The 27,699-nt window shown below is 43.5% G+C and overlaps 1 protein-coding gene across 2 annotated transcripts in view; it reads right to left on the bottom strand.

Annotated features, from left to right (window-relative positions):
- Window positions 1-27,699, bottom strand: part of NLN (neurolysin) — a 146,949-nt gene that overhangs the window by 51,512 nt on the left and 67,738 nt on the right. For both annotated transcript variants that reach the window (XM_077462645.1, XM_077462646.1), the window contains 3 exons: window positions 27,417-27,552; window positions 23,336-23,702; window positions 17,377-17,578 (listed from right to left, as the gene is read on the bottom strand). In XM_077462645.1, coding sequence (XP_077318771.1) covers window positions 17,377-17,578; window positions 23,336-23,702; window positions 27,417-27,552 — 705 coding nt within the window. The remainder of the gene's footprint in view (window positions 1-17,376; window positions 17,579-23,335; window positions 23,703-27,416; window positions 27,553-27,699) is intronic.

Genomic DNA, 27,699 nt, shown 5'->3' with positions numbered 1-27,699 from the left:
TAAATAAGTGCTGTCACTTGAATACATAAATAATAACTAGAAAGAAACTAAAGATAACAAACTCAATAAACCAATCGTGTGACTGAGTGAAAAAAAGTCCACAAGTGATGAAGATGATCATATATTAATATAAATTCTATTGCAGCACACTTTTCGTTTAATTTGTAGAACATTGTGTATCGTTGTATTTAGCACAGCTCTTTTTTTTGTTTATTTATGTTGGTGTTGTATAACATCTTGAGCCGCAGCTTCCAATTTAACTAAATAGCGCAGTTTTTTTTTCTTAATCTTCTTCATCCATGACCAAACAAGGATGTGCCCAAGCAGTGCAACAATGAGGGGGTGGGCAAACCAAATAATAGAGAGAAAAAATGAGGGCATAATGCCAACACTCTGAACCACCCTAAGGGGTGCCCAGGGCGCTGTTTGGTCAAGGATCAAGAAGTGTCCACCAATGAATGAGATTTTACGGTGAGTAACAAAAATTCCTGTTTTTAGGACACCAAAGTTAAAGCCAGATGGAAATAATAGAAATATACTGAATACTTAACGAAGGTAAGAGAAAAAGATTTGTTTACTCCAAAAAACTTTTTTTTATTGAGGATGCTGTAAAATGTAAAGTGGCATGGAGTTGGGAAAAAAAACAAACATACATACTTGCCTTAATGCTGCAGCTGACCCACGTCGGCTCAAAAACTGAGAACTAATCAATTACCTGACCACTTATTGCTCAGTTCCCAGTCTTCTTGGAGCAGAGACTGTCAGGAGCCGCTCTCTCCCTCCAGTGCTCACTGGAGCTCTAGGCTGGAGAAGGGGCAGGCAGAGCTGGCTTCGGCTCTGAGCCATACACCGAGAGGTGGCACAGCTGTTAATCAGGCAGCTGAGTGGATAATGACAATATAGTCGGAATCGTTCCAGAGGCTAGAGCAGCTCTGTGACATCAGCTCACAGCAGCCTGTAACCCACCCACTGTCGGATTATTCTGGGTCACAGGTGAGCAAGATTAAGTGTATTTCTGTGACTCACAAAAGTAGTATGAATAAAAGAGCTTTGACCATACTTTTCTTTTAATACTACAAATCAATAAAAGCCACAAAGATGATTCTACAATAAGATGTCATTGGGATACACTGACAAAGTTTTGTTATTTAAGTGAGTAGTTTGCGTACTAGCGATTAACTTTTACAACCAACTAGAGGGATCAAAGTTTTGAGAGGAACTTTTGCTATATTTGTGTCAATGTCTCCTTTTTATTATTTGAAAGGCATTCCAGTTAAAGTCCAGGGACATCACGCTGTGACCGGCAATGACCACAAAAAAAAAAAAAAAAAAAAACAGCTGGCAAGCCCATGTAAAATAATATGACCTGTGGAAATAAAAGTACCTTAGGGTAAAATAAAGTGTGATGAAAGCTAAAAAAGTAAAAACGACTGAAATAGTTTGTATTGTACAAAAAGTAACACTCATACTTATGAACAAGTAAGCGTATGGCACCATGCAAAAGGGAGACTTAAAACCTCTCATGTATATTCTTCATATACATTTGTTCTGACTTTTCACACCAATAGCACACAGCCATCATGGACTGCGTCTGAAGGCCTGGTGTATAGCTTATCACACAGCACCTCCTAGTGAATGTGACCCAGCATACCTCCACAAAGAAAAGACTATTTCTTTTATTTTTAGATCTCTTGCCAAAAGCAATAACTGCTTACTAAGGTTTGTCAATTAACCTGTGCACTTGTTAGAGAGAAACTGCAGTTTTGCGAGGGGGGGGGGGGGGGGGGGGCGGTGAACACACACACACAAAAAAACAAAAAAAAAAAACACACATTCCTTCAGGTCATCTGTAAATGTAATGGCCAGGGGTTCCCTCAACTAGCCAGGCACTAAGACTGCCAGTATGAATATAAGATTTGGTACTCCCTTTGTACTCTAAATTAGAGGCAAGGGTAAGTCAACTATTGACCCACCGATCCCAGATTCTATCAAACATCTGTGTTTTTTTCCGAAGTTCAAAAGGTACGTTTGTAAAGCTTGAGACTAGCAATTAAAACAATTTCAGCCGGGTATCAGTTGAAGAAAGCAAAGGGCCTTCCATGATTGCAAAAGATTTTCCTGGCATAGAAATAAAGGATACACCGCAGGCTTTTAGCATATTTGGAAGTGGGTAAATCACAAAAAAAATCCTAATAGGCAGTTCTTGGGGGGCAATATATTGAAAAGATCCAGGGCCAAATAAAATAGAAGTATTGACCTCTGACTAAAAGTTATGAACAAGAGGACAAACCCAAATGCAATGCAGGAAGTCAGCTGTAGCACCACAGCCAGGGAAAAACATATCGATTTCTAATATGAATTGTTTAGTGCTTTATTTAGGCCTCATTCACATCTTGTAACTTGAGATTGTGGGCAGGATCGCTGCGATTCTACTAGGGGTGCAACGGATCGTCACCGATCCGTGATCCGAACGGGTCACCCTGTTCAGATAGGCACACGCTTTTTCCCTTTTGGATACACATCTGCTTTAATAAGGGGACATGGATATCTGCCTTAATATACTCGTACCATACATTGACACCAGCCGTAGCAATGTTCCTGCAGATCTTCTCAAGCCTGTAAGAACAAGTAGAATGACCTTACTAGATACTGGTTACTCTGAGCAGTATTCAGTGGGCTCCATGCTGACCAAGATGGTGGCTGTGCATGCATGTGGCTGTGTAGAGGGCAGTGTACATGTCTCAAGTGGATGAGACACGCACTTCTCCCTCCCACTCCTGTGGATGCCCTCCTCTTTAGTGTTGTCATTTCCTGTGTGGTCATTTCCTGTGATGTCATTTTGCATTAAAAAAATGATTCGCTGTTGGGACCATGACTTCCTATTTGTAATTTCCTTTCATTGTTCATGAATAAAAACCAAGTGGCCGTACGCGGGAGAGGCAGTCGAGCGATGGAGCTAAAAACGTGAGGACGGTGACTATGTCTGTTTACTTGGGGGAAATGCGGGAGACATGGGTTTAACAAGATACATTATATCAAATAATTCCAATGGTGCAGTGATCTTTTGAATCCCAACAAACAAGTGACTGTAAATCTTCCTCCACCAACACCGGTCACTCAGTCTACTTAACAGATATACATGACCCCCATTACAGAAGTCACATACAGCATTAGGGTGCAGGATGTTCCCATGATCTGTCACAGTACCTGGCAATGGAGCCTCCAAATCGATCATCAAAAGAAAGGATACCCACAAAATCTGCAAACAGGATCAAAAAATGATAAAGGAACAGTCTCCCTTGGTGAAGTACATTAAAAAATGAAGCGCTAAAAACACTTCAACAAGTGTACAAAGTTTAAAAGAGCAAATGGATGCAGGGACGCCGTTATGTGCTCCACTGTGGGCGGAAGAGACGCGTCACGCTCGATCATACCCAACGGGTTTCGTCAGCACGTCTGACGTCATCAGGGGGTCACATTACCAGACACATCACCTCCAATAGTTATATAATGCCACCCAATAAAGGATCTGTAATCCAATTCAATCCTCAATTTGTGAACAATTTACTTATACTTAAAACAGGGATGTACGCTTTGATCCAATTCTCAACCTATTTGTACTAAATTAAATTAATATTCTAAAAATAAATACCTTTTTTATTATTGCATATACTTGACACACAACACCTAGTAGAGACAGGAGGTATTTTCCATTACCAAATTAAAGTGGAGGTCCACCCTAAATAAAAAATGACATTACAATTCTACAAGAAATATATAAAAAAAAATATTTTTTTTACTTACCAGAAACCCTTGTTGCTAGGCAGTCTTCCTAATCTGCCTCTTCCGCTGCGCTGCTCTGTCACTTCCTCTTCTTTGGTGAGCTGCCCCATTGTATTCTGGGACATGTGTTTGTCCCAGAAAACAACAGGGCCATTCACAAAGCGCTGCGCGACTCGTGCATGCGCAGTAGGAAATGGGCAGTGAAGCCGCAAAGCTCCACTGCCTGTTTCCCTTAGTTAGGATGGCGGCACCGGCCCCCGATGCGATGGACGGATCGGCCTCGGGGGGGCCGACATCACAGGCTCGCTGGACAGGTAAGTGCCCTTATTAAAAGTCAGCAGCTGCAGTGTTTGTAGTTGCTGACTTTTTTCTTTTTTTTTTTTTAAATGGCCGGACCTGCGCTTTAAGTTCAATACACTCTCAAAGCAATGAGTATGGTCGATGATGGCGCCATCATGTGGCGATTCATGATATAGCCTTACTCCAATTATAGGGAAAGTTTCCCATATTGCATAATATTAGAGTGAACTTGATTTAGAGTACCTTGTACAATAAGATTATACATTACATAGATAAATGCAATTTAATAATTAGACAAAAAAACTTTCAAATCTATATCAACATTGATACCAGCAGAATTGAGTGTATTTAATCTAAAAATCCACTTTCATTTATAGACATCCTTTGGGTCATATTTCGCCCTCTCCAATGGGGTTCGTCCTGATCAATGCCAAAAAAAGGTGGCTAAACTTGGATTCTTGTTATGATTCACCCTGAATTGGTTTGAAAGGCTATTCATTGATTATTGTGCTTAATTGAAAGGCCAAGCACAGCCTTTCATACCATTTCAGGGTACATCATAACAAGAATCCGAGTTTAGCCACCTTTTTTGGCATTGATCGGGTAGAACCCCATTGGAGAGGGGGGAAACCTGATTCAAATGTTATCTAGAAATTAAACTGAATTGATTTTTAGACTAAATACACTCAATCCTGCTGGTATCAATGTTTATATAGATTTGAACAGTTTTTTTTGTCTAATTATTAAATTGCATTTATCTATGTAATGTATAATCATATTGTACAAGGTGCTCTAAATCAAATTCAATCTAATTAATATTATGCAGTATGGGAAACTGTTCCCTATAATTGGGGTAAGACTATATCATGGTAAGGCTATATCATGAATCACCACATGATGGCACCATCATCAACCACACTCATTGCTTTGAGATGAGCGGTCAACTTAAAGTGTTTTTTAACCCCCCCCAAAAAAAAAATGGATCCTGCTCCTTTAAAGTATTTTATACAACATGGTGCTTGTGCTGTGTAATTTGGACCCTTGTAACACCTAAAAAAACCTGGCTAATCATGCCAGTTTCTCCCCTCCCCTATGTAAACTGACCACAGTAATCATGGCTGCTGAGACCTGACACTGTGGTCAGTTACGTGCCTCCGTCATCCGCAGCCTGCTTGTTTGTGTCCCATCCCCCTCCTCTGCGTGTCACCTAGTGACAGTGTCGCTCACAGTGAATCGCAGGTGGAGTGCATAATGGCGTCCCCACTTGCCCTTTTAAACTTTGTACACTTGTTAAAGTGTTTTTAGTGGTTAATTTTAACAAAACATACTTCACCATGGGAGACTGTTCTTTTCATTTTTTGATCCTGTTTGGAGATTTGGCAGGTGTCCTTTCTTTTAATGATCGATTGGAGGCTCCATTTCCAGGTACGGTGGCGGATCATGGGAACATCTTGCACCCTAATGCTGTATATGACTTCTGTAATAGGGGTCATATATATCTGGTGATTAGACAGTGACCGATGTTGGTGGAGGAAGATTTACAGTCACTTGCTTGTTGAGATCCACAAGATCTCTGCACCATTGGAATTTGATGAATATTTATACACTTATTCTTTGGACATTGCACACATTTTTTTTGTATCCACCTGGATATTGGGTGGTCATTTCTATGCTCATTCATTTTCACTATATAAAATTGTTTATCACATTTGTATAGTATTGTTACCATCACCCACTGGGGATACCCAGTGGTTGTTTACTTTATTATACAATATACCCTAAGGGTGCACGGTTCACCACCATTTTTCTGTTCTGTACTGTAATGTGAGCATTTCTGGAATCTGTACGCTTGAATTTGTTCAATAAAAGTTATTCCTGATTTTAAACAAGTAATAAAAAAACAAACATACTGAAAAAGAAAATATATAAAAAAAAAAACACTATACATTTATCTAACTGTAAATAAAAGCATTATATAACACCATACATATATTGTATATATACACAGTATACGCACTGTAATGTTCGGGGGACCAGGTAGATCGCAGGACACAGGCTTTGCTCACAACAAAGGGTTTATTAAACTTAAATCGCTTTACAGCAGCCAAAAACACAAAGGAAAAAGTTTTTAGTCTCACCGACTTGCACAGTTCAGAATAGCTGTCTCTATCCAAACAGAGCTTGATCTTGCTGGCAGGTAGCTTCCCCTGCCAGGAGCCTTCCAAACAGGACACTGCTGTCCACTTCAGTTGCTGTAACCCAGAACAAACACCAAACACCATCCACCATGTGTTCTCCACTCCTCCACACCCATCTACAACTTCCTATCTTGCTTTTTAAAGACACTTCCTTAACAGGTGGGTTAATCAATTTTATTCCCTTAAAGAGAGCACAACCCAAACAGAGGGGAAATATAGCGTCCTTCCAGGACCCAGCCATGGCGTCCATTACATATCCCCCCCCTGTGCCCCAACGCCAAGGAGGTGGAGGCAACAGTGGAGCTCAAACAATGGACTCGGGAGAGGGCATCTGCATTTTGATGCAGTCTCCCGGGCCTATGCTCCACCACAAATTTAAATTCCTGGAGTGCCAGGAACCACCGGGTAACCCTGGCATTAGTCCCTTTTCCCTGTCTCAGCCATGTTAAAGGGGCATGGTCAGAAATCAACCTAAACTTCCTCCCCAAAAGGTAATATCTGAGGGATTCCAGAGCCCACTTAATGGCCAGACACTCTCGTTCAATTATGGCATAGTTTTTCTCTGCTGGTGTTAACTTCCTGCTGAGGAAGACTATCGGGTGTTCCTCGCCATGAATAACCTGTGACAACACCGCTCCCAATCCTACATCGGAAGCATCAGTCTGGACAACAAACTCTTCTGAAAAATTAGGTGCTACCAGGACAGGGTGTTGGCACAGCGCCGACTCGAGCTCCAAAAAAGCCTTCTCAGCGTCTGCATTCCACTCCACCATGACCGATTTCCGACCCTTAGTCAGATCGGTCAACGGAGCCGCCAATGTGGCAAAGTTGGGTACAAACCTCCTGTAGTATCCCACCATGCCCAGGAATGCACGTACCTGCTTTTTTGTGAGGGGGCGGGGCCAATTCTGTATAGCCTCTATCTTGTTGACCTGAGGTTTCACTACCCCTCTACCCACGATATAACCCAGGTATTTCACCTCCTCCATTCCCAAAGCACATTTTTCAGGGTTTATTGTAAACCCCTCCTTCCAAAGAGAGTCCAGCACTGCCTGCACTTTGGGCAAATGTGATTCCCAGTCTTGGCTAAAAATGACTATATCGTCCAAGTATACTGAGGCATACTTCCGGTGAGGTCTTTGCCAATACCCCTTGGTAAGGTCTAACGTAGTGATATACCTGGCTGGACCTAGTCTCTCGATAAGCTCATCTACCCGGGGCATGGGGTAGGCATCAAACCGGGAAACTTCATTAAGTTTCCGGAAATCATTGCAGAATCGCAGAGTCCCGTTGGGCTTCGGTACCAACACAATCGGGCTCGACCACTCACTCTGCGATTCCTCAATAATCCCTAGGTCTAACATCTTTTTAACTTCCTCTGAAACGGCCTTCCTTTGAGCCTCTGGGATGCGGTAGGGCCGGACAAAAACTTTGACTCCTGGTTCTGTGACAATATCATGCTCTATAACACTAGTGAGCCCTGGCAAGTCTGAAAATTTTTCTTTATTTCTCTGCAAGAACTCCTTTGCCTGCTGACTTTGGGTTTTAGACAGGGTATTTGCTACTTGGACACTCTCCACCCCAACCCGAGGCTCAAGTTTTGTACTAGCCAGGGAGGTCACTGGTTCCCTGTCTGTCCAGGGCTTTAACAAGTTTACATGATATATCTGGAAGGGTTTCCTCTTGCCTGGCTGGTGGACTCTATAATTTACCTCTCCCACTTTTTCTACAACCTCGAAAGGGCCTTGCCATCTGGCCAAGAATTTACTTTCCACAGTGGGAATCAACACTGCTACTCGATCCCCCACTTGGAAGTTCCTAATTTTGGCTGCCCTATTATAGACCAGTCGTTGAGCCTCCTGGGCTTTTTGTAAGTGTTCCTTAACTAGCGGCATCACAGTTCGGATCCTCTCCTGCATTTGAGAGACATATTCAAGAACACTTTTATGCTGAATTGATTCACTTTCCCATTCTTCTTTAACAAAGTCCAGTAATCCGCGAGGTCTCCGCCCATATACCAATTCAAAGGGCGAAAACCCAGTGGAGGCCTGGGGCACTTCTCGGATAGCAAACAGGAGAGCTGGTAACAGGCAGTCCCAGTCTTTCCCATCCCTTTGTACCACTCTCTTGAGCATAGACTTAAGGGTCTTATTAAAACGTTCTACCAATCCATCTGTTTGGGGATGGTAGACCGATGTGCGCAGCTGTTTAATCCGGAACAGTTTGCATACATCAGCCATAACCTTCGACATAAACGGGGTGCCCTGGTCTGTGAGTATTTCCTTGGGAAAACCTGTCCGTGTAAACAACTGGAATAACTCCCGTGCAATAGCCTTAGAGGAGGTATTCCGCAGGGGTAGCGCCTCAGGATATCGAGTGGCATAGTCGAGGATCACTAGTATGTAAGAATGACCTCGAGCCGACTTTACCAAGGGACCCACTATATCCATGGCTATCCTCTCGAATGGGACCTCAATTATGGGCAGAGGGACCAACGGGCTCCGGAAATGGGTCGCCGGAGCGGTCAACTGACAGGTGGGATAAGAGGTACAGTATCTCCTTACCTCTGCTTTCAAGCCTGGCCAGTAAAACCGGTCGGCGATCCGTGCCTCCGTCTTTTCAACTCCCAGGTGTCCCCCTAAAACATCATCATGGGCCAGGTCCAGGACCTTGCGTCTATATTGTTGGGGTACCAATAATTGTTCTACCACATTTTCTCTCACTTTAGTAACCCGATAAAGCAATTCATTACATATTGAAAAATGTGGCCACCGCTCATTAGCACCTGGCTCTTGGGGCTCCCCATTTATTACTACAACCTGTTCCCGTGCCCTGGCCAAAGTGGGGTCCTGCATCTGGGCAGTACCAAATGCCCCCTGGGGAACACCCAAATCTGGCAAGTCAGGGGTAGAGGCCATTTCCTCATTGTCTTCCCCCAGCATTACCTGAAGCGGGGAAGGTTCCCCCCCCTCAGTGTTCAGGTAGGTCTGAGAACCCCACATATTGACATCTTTAACAGTATCAGCACTATTTTCATCATTATTAACCAAAGTCTTGGCGTTTTTATCAACTGGGTCCATATTATGAACATGTGGCATCTCAGGGTTATTACCCTCTACAACAGGAACAGAGGGACTAGTTTCTTCCCAGTCTCTGGACCTTTCAGATAGTTCTCCTTGTCTCCAAAGTTTTGCAAATAATGGACAGTCTCGTCCTATGATAACGTCATGTACCAAGTTCTTTACCACCCCCACCTCTTGAGTACCAGTGCCACATGCTGTGGAGATGGACACCGAGATGAGAGGGTACTCTCTAGTGTCCCCATGAATGCACACAACCCGCAAAATTTTGCTTACCGGACCGATCTTCCCAATTACTCTAGGGTGAACCAGGGTTACCATGCTTCCAGAGTCCAGCAAGGCCCATGCAGGGTGGTTGTTCACTTGGACTTCACACTCAAAATTCCTCTCTCCAAGGTCAAGATGTGTTGTACACGATTTATGGGCATAAAAAGACCCCCTCCGAAGAACCCCGCATTCCATGGGTTCTTCCTGCAATGGGCAGTGGGCCGGGGTATGGCCCCAGGCATGACATCGCCAACATTGTACATCCCCTCCTCTCCGATCAGGAACAGGTCGCTGAGGGGGTAACGGGTGTGACTCTTGGCCTTCCGGGGGGTTGGTTCCAGGGCTCCTGAGGACATCCTTTCGAAGGGCGGCAGTTGGTCGGAAGGGCCGTGGCAGACTGGGCCCTTGACGCTTGGTGGGGCCAAGCAGATCCTCCACCACCGTATATCGTTCCACCATCTCAACAAGGCAGTTCGCGGTTTTGGGGTCTCCATGGCTGACCCACCGTTGAAGGTCATCTGGCAGTGACCTTAAGTATCGGTCCAGCACGACCCGCTCCACAATTTGGGGGCCAGACAACACTTCAGGCTGCAGCCATTTTTTTTACTAGTTGCACCAGGTCATGCATTTGAGATCGCGGTGGCCGGTTTGAACGATACTTCCATTGGTGCACTCGTTGGGCCCGAACGGCCGTAGTCACCCCCAACCGAGCCAGTATTTCTGCCTTTAGTTTTTGATAATTTTTAGCATCTTCTGGTGGTAGGTCAAAATAGGCTTTTTGAGAATCTCCGGTGAGGAAAGGAGCAATTAAGCCGGCCCACTGGTCCTGGGGCCACCCTTCTCGCTCTGCCGTCCTCTCAAATGTTGCCAGAAACGCCTCTACGTCATCACTCAGGGACAACTTCTGCAAGAAATGGCTTGCCCTTATGGTCACCTGGTTGCCAGGGGCAACGGCCACTTGTTCACGGCCCTGAGACAGCTGCTGCACTGCTTCTTTTAAGGCCGCCATCTGAGCCTGCATAACCCCTTGTTGGGTCGCTTGCTGGGCTGCTAACTGGGCCACCAACAGGCGAGTATTTTCTTGCTGCAAAGCCAGTGCCTCGTTGTGCTGCGTTTTTTGTACCTCCAGCTGCGTTTTTTGTACCTCCAGCTGGGTTGCCAAGCGCTGATTAGCTTCCTCATGGCGGGTCTGCGCTTGTATATTCGCCAAGGACAGCTGTTTAATTAGCTCCTCCATGGTTTCAGCTTTCCGTAGTTGTGCAGCTTTAACCCAGGACATAAATTCACTGTACTGTCCCTTTAAATGTCAGTTCAAATCCACACAAAAAAAAAAAAAAAATAGCAAGAAAAAACGCCTGTTACTTTGTCCTGCCCGCATTCGAGCACCACTTGTAATGTTCGGGGGACCAGGTAGATCGCAGGACACAGGCTTTGCTCACAACAAAGGGTTTATTAAACTTAAATCGCTTTACAGCAGCCAAAAACACAAAGGAAAAAGTTTTTAGTCTCACCGACTTGCACAGTTCAGAATAGCTGTCTCTATCCAAACAGAGCTTGATCTTGCTGGCAGGTAGCTTCCCCTGCCAGGAGCCTTCCAAACAGGACACTGCTGTGGGTTAATCAATTTTATTCCCTTAAAGAGAGCACAACCCAAACAGAGGGGAAATATAGCGTCCTTCCAGGACCCAGCTACGGCGTCCATTACAGCACGCACACATTAAACTACTAAACAAAGTAATACCTTCAGAAAGAAAACTCCTGTACAAAAATAAAAAAATATTAGACCGCAGCAAAAACCTGACAAGTCTATTTTACACAAAACAATCTTACTACTTTAAAGATTAGGGCTTGTCTTATATTTTCTTACCCTGTTTGTACATACAATTACCAGCTTTCATTGCATAATGTGAGGTATATGGAATCCCTCTGGATTTTTAATGTTTTTTTTTCTTTTTTATGTATATTTCAGGATAACTACTGTGGCTTTGATTATTATTATTTATTTTTATTTTTTGTATTGTTATGCGTTTTGTACTCTTTGTTCTAAAAATTGAATAAAAATAGTAAACACAAAACAATGTTACTACTCAAGATAATTAATAAATAGATCGTGTTTTTTAGGATAAATGTTCAGTTTATAAACAAAAATATGCAACAAAAAACTTTTTTTAAATGACCACTGGTAAAAAAATAAGTTGTCTTGTTTATAATGTTTGGATAAAGTTTGTCATGTTTATAAGGACACTAAAATTATGTTTCTGGAACAAAGCATGCTAAAGTTATTTAGAAACTAATTTGAACTTCACTTAAATTCAGACGTTTGCTGCTTTTCATCCTCCTCCTGCCACAAATGTAAAAAAATAAAAAAAAAAGGCGGGTACCTATTTCTGATCACTGTAAATTAGGAACCGGTTTCAGTTTCCACTGGATGGCTGCCGTTTTTGGACTGTTTTACCTCCCAGAGAAAAATTAACTCCTTCCTTGTCAGAAAAAAAAGACTGTTGAGGAAAGGGGTTTTTTTCTCTTTTTTTCTGTCCCTCTCCCTCACTTTCACCCTGTCCCACCCCACCCCATTCCCTTTCTTTTTCTCACCATACCTGCAGTATTATTACTTACCTTTTAATATGATTTTCAAAATACTGTATATATATAACGTTTTTTTCATGTTCTTGAAAAAAAAAAGTGGTAGGCGGGTGGGTGTTTTTATGAGCACCATAATATTTGTACCCATTTCTGATCACCCTAGGTCAGTGATGGCGAACCTTGGTACCCCAGATGTTTTGGAACTACATTTCCCATGATGCTCATGTACTCTGCATTGAAGTTGAGCATCATGGGAAATGTAGTTCCAAAACATCTGGGGTGCCAAGGTTCGCCATCTCTGCTCTAGGTGATCTCAGTGGAAGATGCCTTCTACCTGCAACCTTTAGAGACATGTCACAGGAGAAAAATACAATTTAAAAAAATTAAAAAAAAGTTTAAATATTACTTGAAGAAAGACCCTTAGTAATAATATGGGATAAATATGAATAACATGTAATCCTTAGATGCGCACATAAATAAATTAGTGCAAATATAATGTAAAAATAACGTTGTCACATTGTAAATTTTAATGTACCTTTCATTTTCCATGTACATAGGAGGGGCTGAAGACTTACTGATAAATGTGGCGACACTTTGCAGTGGGGAAAATGGAGCAAGGTGTACAAGGCACACCCAAGGTATGTTGTTGCATTTTTATTTAGGGAGTACTTTGTACACTCTAGGTCTGCAACTAAAAGTCAAAGAGTCCATAATTTTCTCTAAATTCCATATCTGGTAGAGTATATCTGTCTTTGCGTCCATTTTTGCTGTACACAATCTGTTACTGGCACTAGAGGGTGCTGTTTGCATAAAGGTGACCTGTTCTGCAAAGGGCTCAATGAGAAACCCCTTTTCCAGCAATTAGTATGTATTTAGCACTAAAACACTAAGGAAAGTTTACTAAAACAGGAGTGCACAAAATGTGGTGCAGCTCTGCATAGAAACCAATCAGTTTCCAGCTTTTATTGCTTAACCACTTCAGCCCCGGAACATTTTGCTGGTCAAAGACCAGACCACTTTTTGCGATTCGGCACTGCGTCGCTTTATGTTCAGGGATAGGGACAATTGTAGACACTCTCAGGTTTAACTGGTGTCTTTATTCAACCTAACTATGAAACTATATTAAAATATAGTGGCATGATCTTTATACCTATATAGAAGGGATATTGGCAATATAACATTGTACGTTTGGTATCACTTTAAGTCTCTCACTGTGCAATATACAGTGGTGTGAAAAAGTGTTTGCCCCCTTCCTCATTTCCTATTCCTTTGCATGTTTGTCACACTTAAGTGTTTCGGAACATCAAACCAATTTAAACAATAGTCAAGGACAACACAAGTAAACACAAAATGCAATTTGTAAATGAAGGTGTTTATTATTAAAGGTGAAAAAAAATCCAAACCATCATGGCCCTGTGTGAAAAAGTGATTGCCCCCTAAACCTAATAACTGGTTGGGCCACCCTTAGCAGCAACAACTGCAACCAAGCGTTTGCGATAACGTGCAATGAGGCTTTTACAGCGTCCTGGAGGAATTTTGGCCCACTCATCTTTGCAGAATTGTCCCAATTCAGTTACATTAGAGGGTTTTAGAGCATGAACGGCCTTTTTAAGGTCATACCACAACATCTCAATAGGATTCAGGTCAGGACTTTGGCTAGGCCACTCCAAAGTCTTCATTTTGTTTTTCTTCAGCCATTCGGTGGTGGACTTGCTGGTGTGTTTAGGATCATTGTCCTGCTGCAGAACCCAAGTTCGTTTCAGCTTGAGTACACGAACAGATGGTCGGACATTTTCCTTCAGGATCTCTTGGTAGACAGCAGAATTCATAGTTCCTTTTATCACGGCAAGTCTTCCAGGTCCTGAAGCAGCAAAACAGCCCCAGACCATCACACTACCACCACCATATTTTACTGTTGGTATAATGTTCTTTTTATGAAATGCAGTGTTCCTTCTACGCCAGATATACTTGGACACACACCTTCCAAAGAGTTCCACTTTTGTCTCATCGGTCCACAGAATGTTGTCCCAAAAGTCTTGGGGATCATCAAGATGTGTTGTGGAGAAATTGAGACGAGCTTTGATGTTCTTTTTGCTCAGCAGTGGGTTTTTCCTTGGAACTCTGCAATGCAGGCCATTTTTGCCCAGTCTTTTCCTGATGGTGGAGGCATGAACGCTGACCTTAACTGAGGCAAGTGAGGCCTGCAGTTCCTTGGACGTTGTTGTGGGGTCTTTTGTGACCTCTTGGATGAGTCGTCGCTGCGCTCTTGGGGTAATTTTGGGCGGCCGGCCACTCCTGGGAAGGTTCACCACTGTTCCATGTCTTCGCCATTTGTGGATAATGGCTCTCACTGTGGTTCGCTGGATTCCCAAAGCTTTGGAAATGGCTTTATAACCCTTTCCAGACTGATAGATCTCAATTACTTTCTTTCTCAATTGTTCCTGAATTTCTTTGGGTCTCGGCATGATGTGTAGCTTTTAAGGATCTTCTGGTGGACCTTACTGTGTCAAGCAGCTCCTATTTAAGTGATGCCTTGATTGTGAACAGGTGTGGCAATAATCAGGCCTGGGTGTGGCTAGAGAAATTGAACTCAGGTGTGGACAACCACAGTTATAGTATGTTTTAACAAGGGGGGCAATCACTTTTTCACACAGGGCCATGATGGTTTGGATTTTTTTTCACCTTTAATAATAAACACCTTCATTTACAAATTGCATTTTGTGTTTACTTGTGTTGTCCTTGACTATTGTTTAAATTGGTTTGATGTTCCGAAACACTTAAGTGTGACAAACATGCAAAGGAACAGGAAATGAGGAAGGGGGCAAACACTTTTTCACACCACTGTAAATCTAGAATACATCTTAGCATGATTTACTGAGGTACAAATTTAAAAAAAGCATATGAAATGAAGATTGCATATTGAAGTCAAGTAGTAACACGAAGGCATACCCTTTCTCCAAACCTCTTTAACAAAAGGCAGACTGAATTAGGACCAGTAGAAAACGAACACCCCATATTTTCTTTGTTGTAGATAGAGGGACAAGGAAGAGTTAAAACCTGTGTGAGTTCTTTCATCTGTTTCCTTGTTGGGGAGATTTACCTTCTGTATTTGTCCTGTCACCAGGAGAGGAGGCGACAGTGAACCTTCCAATGAGGACATCTGATACGGTGACAGCAGTCTAAGCCCTTGTACATGCGGTCGGAGATTCCGACGGAATGTTTGCGATCGGACCATTTTGTCGGATATTCCGACTGTCTGTGGTCTGCATCGGACTGTTTCCGTCGGAGTATCCGACGGACCAACTTTTCCAACTTGCCGGTAAAATTTTCCGATAAAATGTTCCGATCGGACATACTCCGATCATGTGTAGCCTACTCCGACGGACAAAGTGCCATGCATGCTCAGATCAAATTCCTAGACCAAAGCTATTGGCTACTAGCCTGAACGTAGTCCCATCGTAACGAAATAACGTCATCACGTTATGTACAGGATTTTCCGACAACTTAGTCCGACCGTGTATGTGCAACATCACTTTGGGACCTCTTCCAGAATTAATCCGTCGGAATTACTCCGACGGATTTGGTTGTCAAAATCTCTGACCGTGTGTACAAGGACTAAGAGAGAATTCGCCCTCACCTTACCCACTCGCCTACCGGGCCAATTGTGACACTTCACATACATGTAAAAATCTTTTTTTTTTTTGCTAGAAAATTACTTAGAAACCCCAAACATTATATTTATTAGCAGAGGCCCTATGGAATAAAATTACATTTTTGGGGGGAAAAAAATACAATTTAATGAATTTCATTGTACACAAACACAATATAATACCAATTTTTTTGGTAAAATATAAAAAAAATGTTATGCTGAGTAAATAGATGGCTAACATGTCACACTTTAAAATGTCATCCCCTCGTAGAATGGCACCAAACTACGGTACTTAAAATTCTTCATTAGGCAACACTTTAAATGCCTTTACAGGTTACCAGTTTAGGGATGCACAGATGGTCTGGCGTTCGCATTTGTGCATAAGCACAGGGGCGCTTTAATTTTGTTTTTTTAAATATTTTGTCTAAAACTTTTTTTTTTTTTTTTTTTTTTACACTCTTTAACTCTTCATTTTTAAACAGCATGGGCCGTGACAGGGCCTCTTAATGGAGAGATCAGGGGTCTATTAGACCCCAAATCACCCCTCTGTCCTCCAATGCAGTCAAGACAGATTGGTCTGATTGGCTGCTTTCTCGGCCACTAACGGGCAGGTAAACAAGGAGCCGTAACTGGAAGTGAAGGAATCCTCGTCCCTTCCAGTTTCTGGGGTCACAGAGAGGGAGGAACAAGGTCAGCCCCTCTCTCTCTGTGCAATGCCACCGCTGGTCAGATCACTCCCAGGCCTTGTAATCCCCTTCCATCACCCACAGATGTGATCGAGTGGCTGTTCAAATGTTGATACTGGAATGATGCCTGCAGGTACTGAATGCTCCAACCTTCAAGGCAGGAGAGCAGCTTTACACAGACCACAAAAGGGAGGGAAGGGGAGATAGACATGCTGCCCAGAGAGGAGGATGATGAAACATGTAACTGACCACGCTGTCATGGATTGGCAGCCAAGATTAGCATGGTCAGTTTAGAAAAAGGAACACTGGAACAAGCAGGGTCAACCAGGCATTATACAACATTGAAAGGACTAAATTATGCAAGATCATGATGCAGCTTATCGTTCCTTAAAGAGGAAGTAAACCCTGATGGGTTTACTTCTTCTTTGTCTCCCTGCAAAGGTAAAGCTTAATGGGCTACTATGCATCGCATAGTAGCCCATTATGTGTCACTTACCTGACACAGGAGCCAGCGATGTCACTGCTGTCCCTTGTAGTATGGAGCGTCCATCTTCTTCCAGGTATCGCTGCTCCGGCCACTCACAGCGCTGGAGCAGCGATGACATCACTCCCGTGCATGCGCACAGGAGCCGCCACTAACGGCATATCGCCGTTAGCAGCGGCATGCTGCTAACGGCGATAGTGTACCTGCGCGCTGCTGTCTACGGCGCATGCTGGAATTCATTAAAGAATAATTGTGCAGCTCAATAGCCAGGGGTGCCAAACTACAGTCTGTTGTAAAAGAAAAAAATTAACTGGTAAAAATGGTAAAATTAAAAGAAGGCACTGACCTGAGCACATATTTGGTGCATAACATGTCCAAACTCATGGAAATAAGTCTTAACCTCATCGTGGCGCAAGAGAGAAGGCCGAGCGGGTGCAGGCTTGGTGAAGTTCGCCACCATGGCTGCTGCAGACATCATCTTACTTCCATCTGGGAGGAGGCAGCCTGGCTGCAGAGTAAAACATGCAGCATGACCATACTTTCCTTCCCTAAGAGAAGATGGGTAGTGTTAGGCTCATGGTAGGGAGATGGATCAATAGCTGGATTGAACATAGCAGATGTAATATTATACAAACAGATGGTTTATAACATACACATGTGAGCAGTAATAATGGGCATTATTTTCCCGGTTTTGTAATTATTCATCTTGATCAGATAATCAGTACTAAGTACAGCGTCTCACAAAAGTGAGTACACCTCTCACATTTTTGTAAATATTTTATTATATCTTTTCATGTGACAACACTGAAAAAAATTACACTTTGAGACCATGTAAATACAACGTAAAGTAGTGAATGTGCAGCTTGTATAACAGTGTAAATTTGCTGTCCCCTCAAAATAACCCAACACACAGCCATTAAAGCATAAATCCGTGATAGTCAAAAAATCCCCTTTTAGTAAACCCCCTACAAAAAACCATAAACATTTATTACATTTGTGAAATGCCTTACCTCTCTAACTACATTTTCCATGAATCCTTGGGATTGAAGTGAATGTGGCCTGTACACGTTAAATGTGAACAAGTCTACTTCAACATAAATCATACCCCCTCATTCTGCAACCAGCCTCACTGCTCAGTAACACACAGGATATATAGGTTACAGTCTTATAAATGAAAATCATGTCTGTGCTCTACTCCTCCAGCCACAACAGGAGATAAACATATTGCCCTTACTTGCTTTATGTAATCATTACTGAGCTGTAGACACATCCCATAACGATATATCATATACAGTGTATTCTGCTGTAATTCAGTATTAGAAACATTCCTCCACCTGCTGCAGCTTTGAGATCTTTCTACCAGCAATCAGTGCTGGTATGGTGTATATAGGAACATCTCTATCCGCACCACAGAGAGCCAGGCCATGACTCTTTATATCAGCATGTGGCACAAGTAAATGTCGGCATGAGGTAACAGCCCCTCAGCTTGCTACTGCAGCCTCAGTACGTCAACAAGCAGTATCACATAGAAAAATATCAGTGCTGTGTCAGTCGGTGAATTACAGAGAAAAAGGATTTTACGACGAGTACAAAAAATCCTATTTGCTCTTATATTCACTGACTGACATAGCTCCTCTCTTTAGACCATTGGGACATCCCCAAGCAGTGCCAAAACGAGGGGTGGGAAAAGCAGCATAAAACATCATCCACCATGGCATGTGGGAACTAGTGTAAACTTCCCTCAAACCGCACCAGAACTGCGGTATCAAATGCAACAGTACATTTTACTTAAAAGTACTGCATTTTTACCCAAAAAATAAATAAATAAAAAAAATGTGCAAATGCAATTATACAGCCGCTTGCAAAACTTTGCGGCCAAAACAGGCATCAGCCGATGCACTGACATCTACCTTGTAGAATTTTGCAAAAATGTGAACAGACGACCAAGTCGCCACTTTACACACACTTGAGCGAGACAAGCTTGATGTCGGAAGGCCCAAAACGTTCCGATTGCCCTTGTGGAGTGGGCCGTGACCAGAAAGGGGGCACATGCCCCTCCAAGGCATAGGCCTGTACTACAATCTGTCTGATCCACCTGGTAATGGTGGCCGATGAGACCGCCATGCCTTTGTTCGGACCAGCCACCGAAGCAAACAAGGAGTCTGACTTCCGAAAGGGAGCCGTTGCAGACAAATACACCTTCAGAGCCCGAACCACGTCCAGGGCATGAAGGGCCACCTCCTTAGGATGTGTCGGCTTAGGACACACAGATGGTAACAATGTATTCATTGATGTGGAACGTCAAAACCACCTTTGGCAAAAAAGGTTTGCGGACGCAACACCACCTTATCCTGTGGATAACCAGATAGGGTGACTGCAAGACAAGGCCGCCATTTCCGAAACCCTCCTGGCCGATGTGATGGCCACTAGAAAGACCACTTTCTGGGAAAGAGTCAACAGGGGATCTCTTGGATATTTTCAAATGGCGGTTTTTGAAGCGCCGATAACACCAGGTTCAGATCCCACGGGGGTAAAGGTGGACGCACCGGAGGAACTACATGTCGAACCTCTTGAACAAAAGTGCTCACTAGAGAGTGAGATGCTAGGGGTCGCTGAAAAAAAGCCAGCCAAAGCTGATATTTGTCCTTTAATGGTGCTTAAAGCCAATTTCTGGTCTACTCCTTGCTGTAGGAACAGCAGGATCCTGGATATAGAAAAAGGAGCGCGGACGCCATGCTTTCTCTTCATCACATGGAGATGTAGGCCTTCCAGGTATGATGATATATCTTCAGAGAAGAAGATTTCCGCGCTCTCAGCATAGTTGGGATCACAGAGTCTGAAAGACCCCGGTTCCTCAACACCTGGCTCTCAATAGCCATGCCGTTAAAACCAGCGATGGTAAAGCAGGATGGAAAAATCGGACCTTGAGACAGAATGTCCTCTCGTAACGGCAGTCGCCATGGGGCGTTCGAGCAGACTGATTGGCAACTTGGATTCCTCCACCGACCAGAGGCCCTGGGTCGACTGAACTCCCATTACTCCACCCCAGCCGGATAGGCTGGCGTCCGTTGTGATCACTGTCCATTTCAGAGGTAGGAACGATTTCCCGGACTGAAGTGCCGGGGACCTCAGCCACCAGAGCAGGGAATCCCTGACTAACTGGCTCACCTGAATCTGCCGATCCAGGGACAACGGAGATTTGTCCCATTTTGTCAAAATCTCCTTCTGCAGGACTCTGGTGTGAAAACTGGGCATACGGTACTACCACCATGAGACTCAGGACTCGCATGCAGAAGCGTAGCGACGACCACCTGCGGTTCATCAGCAATTTTACCATGGCTCTGAGAGTCTGCAGCTTGTCTGAAGGGAGAAACACTCTCGCTTCCATGGAGTCCAGCAGTAAGCCCAGGTACTCCAAACGACTTTTTTAGGTTCAACAGTCACCCAAATTCCTGCAGGCGGAATAACCCTGAGGCGGAAGATGCTCTCAGGAGAAGATAGTCTCGGTATCCCATGACCGCCATTCCGCGTTGCTGCAGCAACGCCAAAACAGCAGCCAAAACCTTGGTAAAGACTCAGGGGGGGAGGGGGTTGATACCAACCAAAAAGGGAGAGCCACAAACTGGTAGTGGGCTTCCCCATCTGCAAATTGCAGAAACTTTTGATGCCGAAGGCATATGGGTATGTGCAGATACGCATCCTGGATGTCTAAGGACGCCAGGGAGTCCCCTTGATGGAGGGCAGCGACTACTAAGCGAACTGTTTCCTTCTGAACCTCTGTACTTTCACAAAGTAATTGAGAGCTTTTAGGTCCAAGATTGGAGGTACCCCTTCCTTCTTGGGGACTACAAACAGGTTTGAGTAGAACCCCTGGAAACAGGCACTATCACCCGCGACTCAGCAGATCTCTTACTGTCCCCAATAGGGCCTCCCGGGGAGCCAGGGAGTACAGGTATGCTGGAGGGGAAGAATCTGTTTTGCGGCCAAGAGAGGAAATCGATCTTGTAGCCTGAGGAAATCTGATCGTTGACCCATTGGTCGGACAGCCGAGAGGTCCGTCGGGCTGCAAACTCCTGAAGGCGACCCCCCCCACCTGTGTTGCGGGCGGGGGCAAACCTTCATGCGGTAGCACTTTTGCTCGCAGGCTTTCGGTTCCAGGGACACTTTGGTCCTTCAGAGGTCGTCTTGTCAGGCTGGGGACACTTGGTCGCAGCCCCGGGGCATAAGAAAAAGCCATTTGTGAGCGGAGAAAGAGGGCCCTTGCCTACGGCGTGGCTCCTTAGCCTTCCTGGCCTGTGGGAGTAGTGTACTCTTACCACCTGTGGTATTTTTAATAATGTCATCCAAAGAGGCTCCAAAGAGCCGGTCGCCAAGGAAGGGAAGGTCCGTCAAGGCTTTTTTGGATGCCTGGTCGGTAGACCAGCATTTTAACCAAATCAGACGCCTCAGCACCACTGCTGACACTGAAGCCCTGGATAACAGAGGGAGAGTATCCAGAGCTGCGTCACAATGTACTTCAGGCCTTTCACTAGTTGGTCTGCTAGTTCCATGCAGACAGGAGAAGCCTGTTCTCCCAATTCGCAGTTTTGCCCACTCAGTGTCTGCGACACAAGTGCAGATGCCAGTACTGGTCGCATGGTTGACCCCACAACCGTAAACAAGGAACGAGCCACTGCCTCCCTGTCCGTGGGATCCTTAAATGCAGAAGTCCCCTCTACCAGGATCGTGGTTACTTTGTTTAAGCTGGATACTGGAGGGTCCACGGCCGGAGGAGCCAAGCACTTCTTGAGAAGGCTTTCCTCAAAGGGGTATAGCACCGCCATGTATTTGGGGACCGAAATGGTCCATTGCGGTCGACCACATTCCTTGTAAATGAACTTGTCAAAATAAGTCAGATACGGGCTGGCTTACGGAACCCAAAAGGTACCGCTACATCAGCAGAGGGATTTGCTGGCTCCTGAATTTTCAGGGTATCACGCACAGCTGTGATAAGTGCTCCAACAAGCGCTTTTTCCCACCTTGCGCCCATGCACCGCCTCCCTCCTGGCAATGAACACATTTTTTACACCAGTTTGAGATGCTTGTAAGACCTGATTTAAGTTTCTTTTGCATCCCCAAAAACTTGTATGGAGTAGAAAAACAGTTGTGACCCAAACAAAAGCCTGTTGACAGAAGCCCTAAAAAAGAAGGAAAATTTGAAAAATTGCTAAATGGTCACATGTGGGCTTTTTACTGGAATTATTCATTAATGTGTATCTCTAGCTTTTTGTTTTTCTTTTACTACAGTAGGGAAGGAACATCACCTCTGTTAGGCGTTTACTGATGTCTTTATGTCCCTGCTGGGGAGATTCACCTTTAATTGTTTCAGTCAGTTATCACCAATGCTATAGATGTCACTTGAACAGGAATAAAGTAGAAAGCTTCCAATGGAGGCACCTGCCCTATCACTTCAGAGATAGTTCATCTCACTTCCCCATTGTGTCTAAAGCCTGGTATATGCTAGCATTTTTCTTTTTTCTCTTTTTGGGGTGACCGAATGAAGATAAAAAGCAAGAGCTCAGGAGGAGCTGCTGTACTATCTAACTGAGCTAATTCGTTCTGGTAAGGGGACCCCCCAGAACACACCATTCAGCGATTGCAGCCATTGACTGAAAGCACTGTTTAAATGTCGATCAGCAGACCCTTTTTTGGCAGAGTGCCATCGGTTTCAGCTCCATTAACAGAGGACGGACATTTGGATGGCTTCTGTCGGACCAGCTGCCGTACACACAGGCCAAATGTTGGCTGGTTTCTTTTGAACTGGCCGATGCCACCCAATATTTGGCTCATGTGTACAGGCCTATAGGGACAAGAGATAATATAAAATTACACACAGAAAAAAAAATACTGAAAGATTTTTACCATTCCTCAATCTGTGCAAAAATGGGAGATTTCCATCTGTTTTTATGAATTTAGTAGTCCGCTTCTGAACCTTCTACAAGACTCTTATGTCTTGTTTACAATGCATTTCCCGAAACTGGACCCCATATTTTAGATGTGGGATTACAAGTAGTTTACTATACACAAGTACAATAATATGATGAATCTAAAAATATAAAAATAAACTTGCTTGTACCAAGATTTCATTTTCTATTGAAGCTGCGGCTCGGTTTACATTGGATTAACCAGAGTTGCTCTCCAGACTAATTTTTTTTTTTTACATTATAGGGCACAATGCTATTCCTACAGCCAACAGGTAGTTAGAGGCCTCTATTTGCAGTAGTGAAATTTTCTGTATAATACCATTGTAATATGATGCTCTTTACCTAGGATAAAGGTCCAAGTAAAACTGTCCGAGAAGATCACCTGTTGCTTCATCATAAACCGAGTAGAGCGTCACACTCTCATGCCACACGTGAGCACTTTCCACACATTCAAATCGGAGTCCAAGAAGCTCCTGGTAAATCTGTAAAAGGCTCTCTGTAACTGTCTCCATAGGGAAATATTCCCGTAATTTTTCCTGATCCACAGAGTACTTTGTCTCCACCACACGTGTGAGGTAGTAGCTCAGGTCCCAGGCATTGATTCTACCATCAAACTCCAAGCCTCTGTTTGCACACTCATCATGTTTCATCTGTAGAATCAGCTGCTTCTCTTCCTCCCCCAAAGGCTTCACCTTTGTCTTCAGATCATCTGTAAGATACACAAACCAGTTACTAAATGTATGCAGTGGCCCTTGAAATAAATAAAGGCGGTAAACACAAATCATAGGCAACCAAACTTAATGCAACACCTGTCATCCATTTATAAAGATCAACTCCAAACAAAACATTTACTAGTATTCAATATAGTTGGGAAGGGTTAGAACCTCTGTCAGAATTTTATTGTTGTATGTGTCCAAGCTGAAGCGATTACCCTTCACTTTCTGTCCTGGTGAATGGTTCAGCTAAGAGATTGTTTCCTCAAATGGGAAGAATGTAATGTAAAATTTTTTTTTTTTTTTTGGTAAATGGGGAAGAGAAACCACCACTGAAGAGATTTTCCGCCACTGGTCACTGTGATGGGAAAGAAAAAAGAAGCCTTCCTTATTGGGGGTGGGGGCAGGGGGGAACAGACAGCAATAAAAACACACTTTCATATTATAATTTTACACTGCAGTTCTAGACATTAAAAACAATCTCTCCAGCTACTATCCAGTCCTAAAGGCCAATAAGTGACCAAAATAAAAAGTAATTCTAACCCAGGGCTTGACAAATTTGCTTTGAATCTAGGAGCCAGCTAAAAAAGTAAGGATTTTTCTTTAAATCAGCCGCCTGACATCCGGGACTGCATGTCTGGGGCTTCGGGCAATAAGAATCGCTCACGCCTGGTGCCAAATAAAAAAAAAAGACCAATATTAAACAAAACAACATTTTTTTTTAGTTTGCGTTATAAAATTTAGCAAATAAGTAATTTTTTCTCCTTCACCGACATGTGCTGATGATCAGTGACCTGATTGTACCAGATTGTACCAGATTGTACATGCACGCTTGCCGGTTACCGTCTCTCCTCATGAGTACTGCTGATAACAGGCAAGACTTTGAGAGATTTTAAAATTTAGTACTATAATCATCTAGGGCTCGCATCAACTTCAGTAGTGAAGTCTCAGGGTGAGCAATAGAGGAGCGGGTCATCTATGCACCCAGCCACTTTGTGATTGGTGAAATATGTGGTCATTCCCTTGGATCTGTTCTGTCCCAGGTCAAACCTCTGTTTCCCTTTGTGGGGCAGGGGGTGGGTAAAAGGAACTGAAGCCAAAACCAGCTGCCCCACACTCCCCCTCGGTAAGAAAGGGGTGCCAGATCAAGCCCGCAGCTGTCAAACTGGGAAGGAGATGTCGGAGGTGGGCGGGCAGTGAGAGCAAACAAGGAAAACCCTCAGCCAGAATGGCAGCCTGGCAGGCTCATCACAGCCCTGTCCACCAGAGGAGGACGCCGTTTCCCACAAACGAGCACTGTATCTCACTCTAGAAGGCCACAAAGGAGGGTACACTGCTGCAGTGTAGCCCAGGTGCCAGGATGCAATTTCCAGTCACCATGGCAACCTGGTGCCTGGGATTCTGTTCTAATCTGTCATAAACACAGGTCTCAGTAACATGTTTGGAGAAGGAACACTTGCAAGTGACCCCTCATGAATATTTTTTTAGCTAATCAATGAGAGTGCCAACCGTGTAACATATGTCCCAGTGTTGGTAATCTCATTGATTAGAGCAGTGTTTTTCAACCCATTTGTATTCAAGGCACCCTTTAGAATTGCGCACAATCCTGGGGCACCAGCCAGAGGCCTCTTTAACACTTGGAGGTGCGTCCAGGCCCGAACGCTTTTTTTTCGTGCTCTATGCTCATGAAACATGCAAAAAAGATGCTGGCATGATTTGAAAAAGTGTCCTAACAAAATACATAGTACTGCGGTACCATGCGTTTAAGTGGGTGCAATCAAACATGCAATTGGTAAATGTGTGGTGGTGCCATTAAATGTAGTTTGTAAGGCAGAGTTAAAGTGGTAGTAAACTGCTGAAAAAAATTTAAATTAAAACCTGTAAGACAACAGAATAATGTGGTAGTATGTGTCGCGTTTCTTCTGGGACCTTCAGAGCGCATCAGTGGAATATCTCCTAAACCGTGCAGGTTTAGGCGATATTAATTTTACCTACAGGTAGGCCTTATTATAGGCTTACCTGTAGGCAAAACAACCACTTTAAGTGGTCTGTAGGTTGCAAATCCCAGACGGCCACCCCTCCCCCACAAAAAAAAAATCCCCATCTCCGACGAATTCCACCTTCTAGCCACAAATCCCACCTCTTTGCAAAACTGAAAGCTGTGCTTGACCTTCCCTTAGCAACTGATGATGTGATCGGTTGTTAGGACATGGGCGGCATAGAAAGCTTTCACTTTTTCCAGTAAAAGTACAGATAAAATCATAAAGGAGGAGAGAGTGCTCTCCCTCCTCTCTGTAGACAGAACTTAACACAGTAACCATTTCAAGGTAGGACTGTACAGGGCTTTGTGGAATCTTGCCATGGAACGCCCAGTTGAACAACCCTGAATTGGGGAGCATACCTAGAGGTTAGCCAGCATATCTAAAAGGTACTCATTGATTAGCCAGCATACCTAGAGGTTACTGTGCCCTTCCTAAAGGTACAGCAAGATATCAAACTTAGGCAGGCCGTAAATCATGACATTTTCTGGTGGAAGGAAAGAAAACAGTTCAATTCCTCTATCAACATCAGTGTTTATAGGGGAATTGCCCCTGCAGTGCTATTGTGTTCTGTCAGAGAGGAGTCTTCCCTGCCGGCAGAGCACAATTAGTGTAACCGGCTACAGCTGGCGGCACCAATTGTTCAAGAAAAACCTGACTGGCTGAACATAAATCAATAGATGGATCAACTTGTGTACAACCAGGGTGCCCATAAATGGATCGAAATTCAACTGGACCCTGCTGAACTGGCTGAATTTCTAATCATGTATGACCGGCTTGACAAAGTTGGCAGAGAACACTCATGTTTGAACCAAGCACGGCAAAGAAATAGCAAGCTTTAAGAAGCAGAAGCCCTACCTGGACCTAGCAGACATAAACCCAAATATATGCAATACTTTAGTAGCTAAACCTTGTTACAAGATAATAGCAAATCTCTAAATAAGAGACAAAGCAGATACTATACAGGTGAATAAACAGCAGCCAGTTATCTACATCACTAATACATTCTCTCTTATTTACCAAGATAAGTAATACAATTATTTTAGTTACCCATGTGCTTTACAGAGTGCAATAAACCCATTGCAGCAGTCCTCTCTCCCATAATACCTTACAGTACAATGGTTTACCACATACCCATGCAGACAAACACAGATACATACTGTACGTTAGCCAATCTGTGTGGTAGTCTATTCCCCTATCAGTACATTATTTGGGGGAATTTTGAGAGGTAATCAGAACATGGGGAAGGACCTTATGCAAATAAAAGATCTACAAACCCCAGGCAGCGTCCTCATTACTGCAAGGTCACAGTGCTAACCGCATATGTATTATTAAATGGACAATGGTTTCACCAACTAAAAAGGCATTCATTATAATGACATTTGTACTCTTGTACCAAATTGTAATGCAGCTGTAATTTCTGCCCTCATGTTGTAAAGCGCTGAGCAAACTGTTGGCGCTATATAAAACCTGAATAATAACAACATTCTTCAAAAACAAGCAAAGCGAAAAGTAGACAGTTGTAAACAGGTTTCTATAGCAATTTCATATAGTGTTTTGTATGGCTTCCTCTTTTAATAATCTCACCATATTGTATTTCTTTGCGACCTTTTAGAACACTTTACTGTTTAGGTTAGTTTTAATGGTCTGAGTAATAAAAAGACAGCTAACCTAGAAAAGCGGACACTTTCCTTGTGTTCTTAGCGGTGTTTAGTTCAAGGACAAAGTCAGCATGTGTTTGGTATCCCAGCAGCTCTGCCAGTCTAGCCCGCAGGGTAATTAGCTTCTCTAAAATTTTTGTATTCTCCTGAAAGAAAACAGAAACATAAAAAGGCATTAATGACACAGAAAAGTGAATGCCAAATGCTGGATAATTCTCCTGTTCAGAGGTAGGCAATCCCTGTTTATTCATTTGGATAGATGTATTAGTTAATGCCATTATCAAACTAATATC

Source organism: Lithobates pipiens, unplaced genomic scaffold, assembly GCF_037356315.1.
Source record: "Lithobates pipiens isolate NorthernLeopardFrog02 unplaced genomic scaffold, aLitPip1_a1.2 Scaffold_3, whole genome shotgun sequence".
In the NCBI taxonomy this organism is placed as follows: Eukaryota; Metazoa; Chordata; class Amphibia; order Anura; family Ranidae; genus Lithobates; species Lithobates pipiens.
The sequence above is the reverse complement of the archived record's forward strand: the minus strand, read 5'-3'. Positions and strand labels throughout refer to the sequence as shown.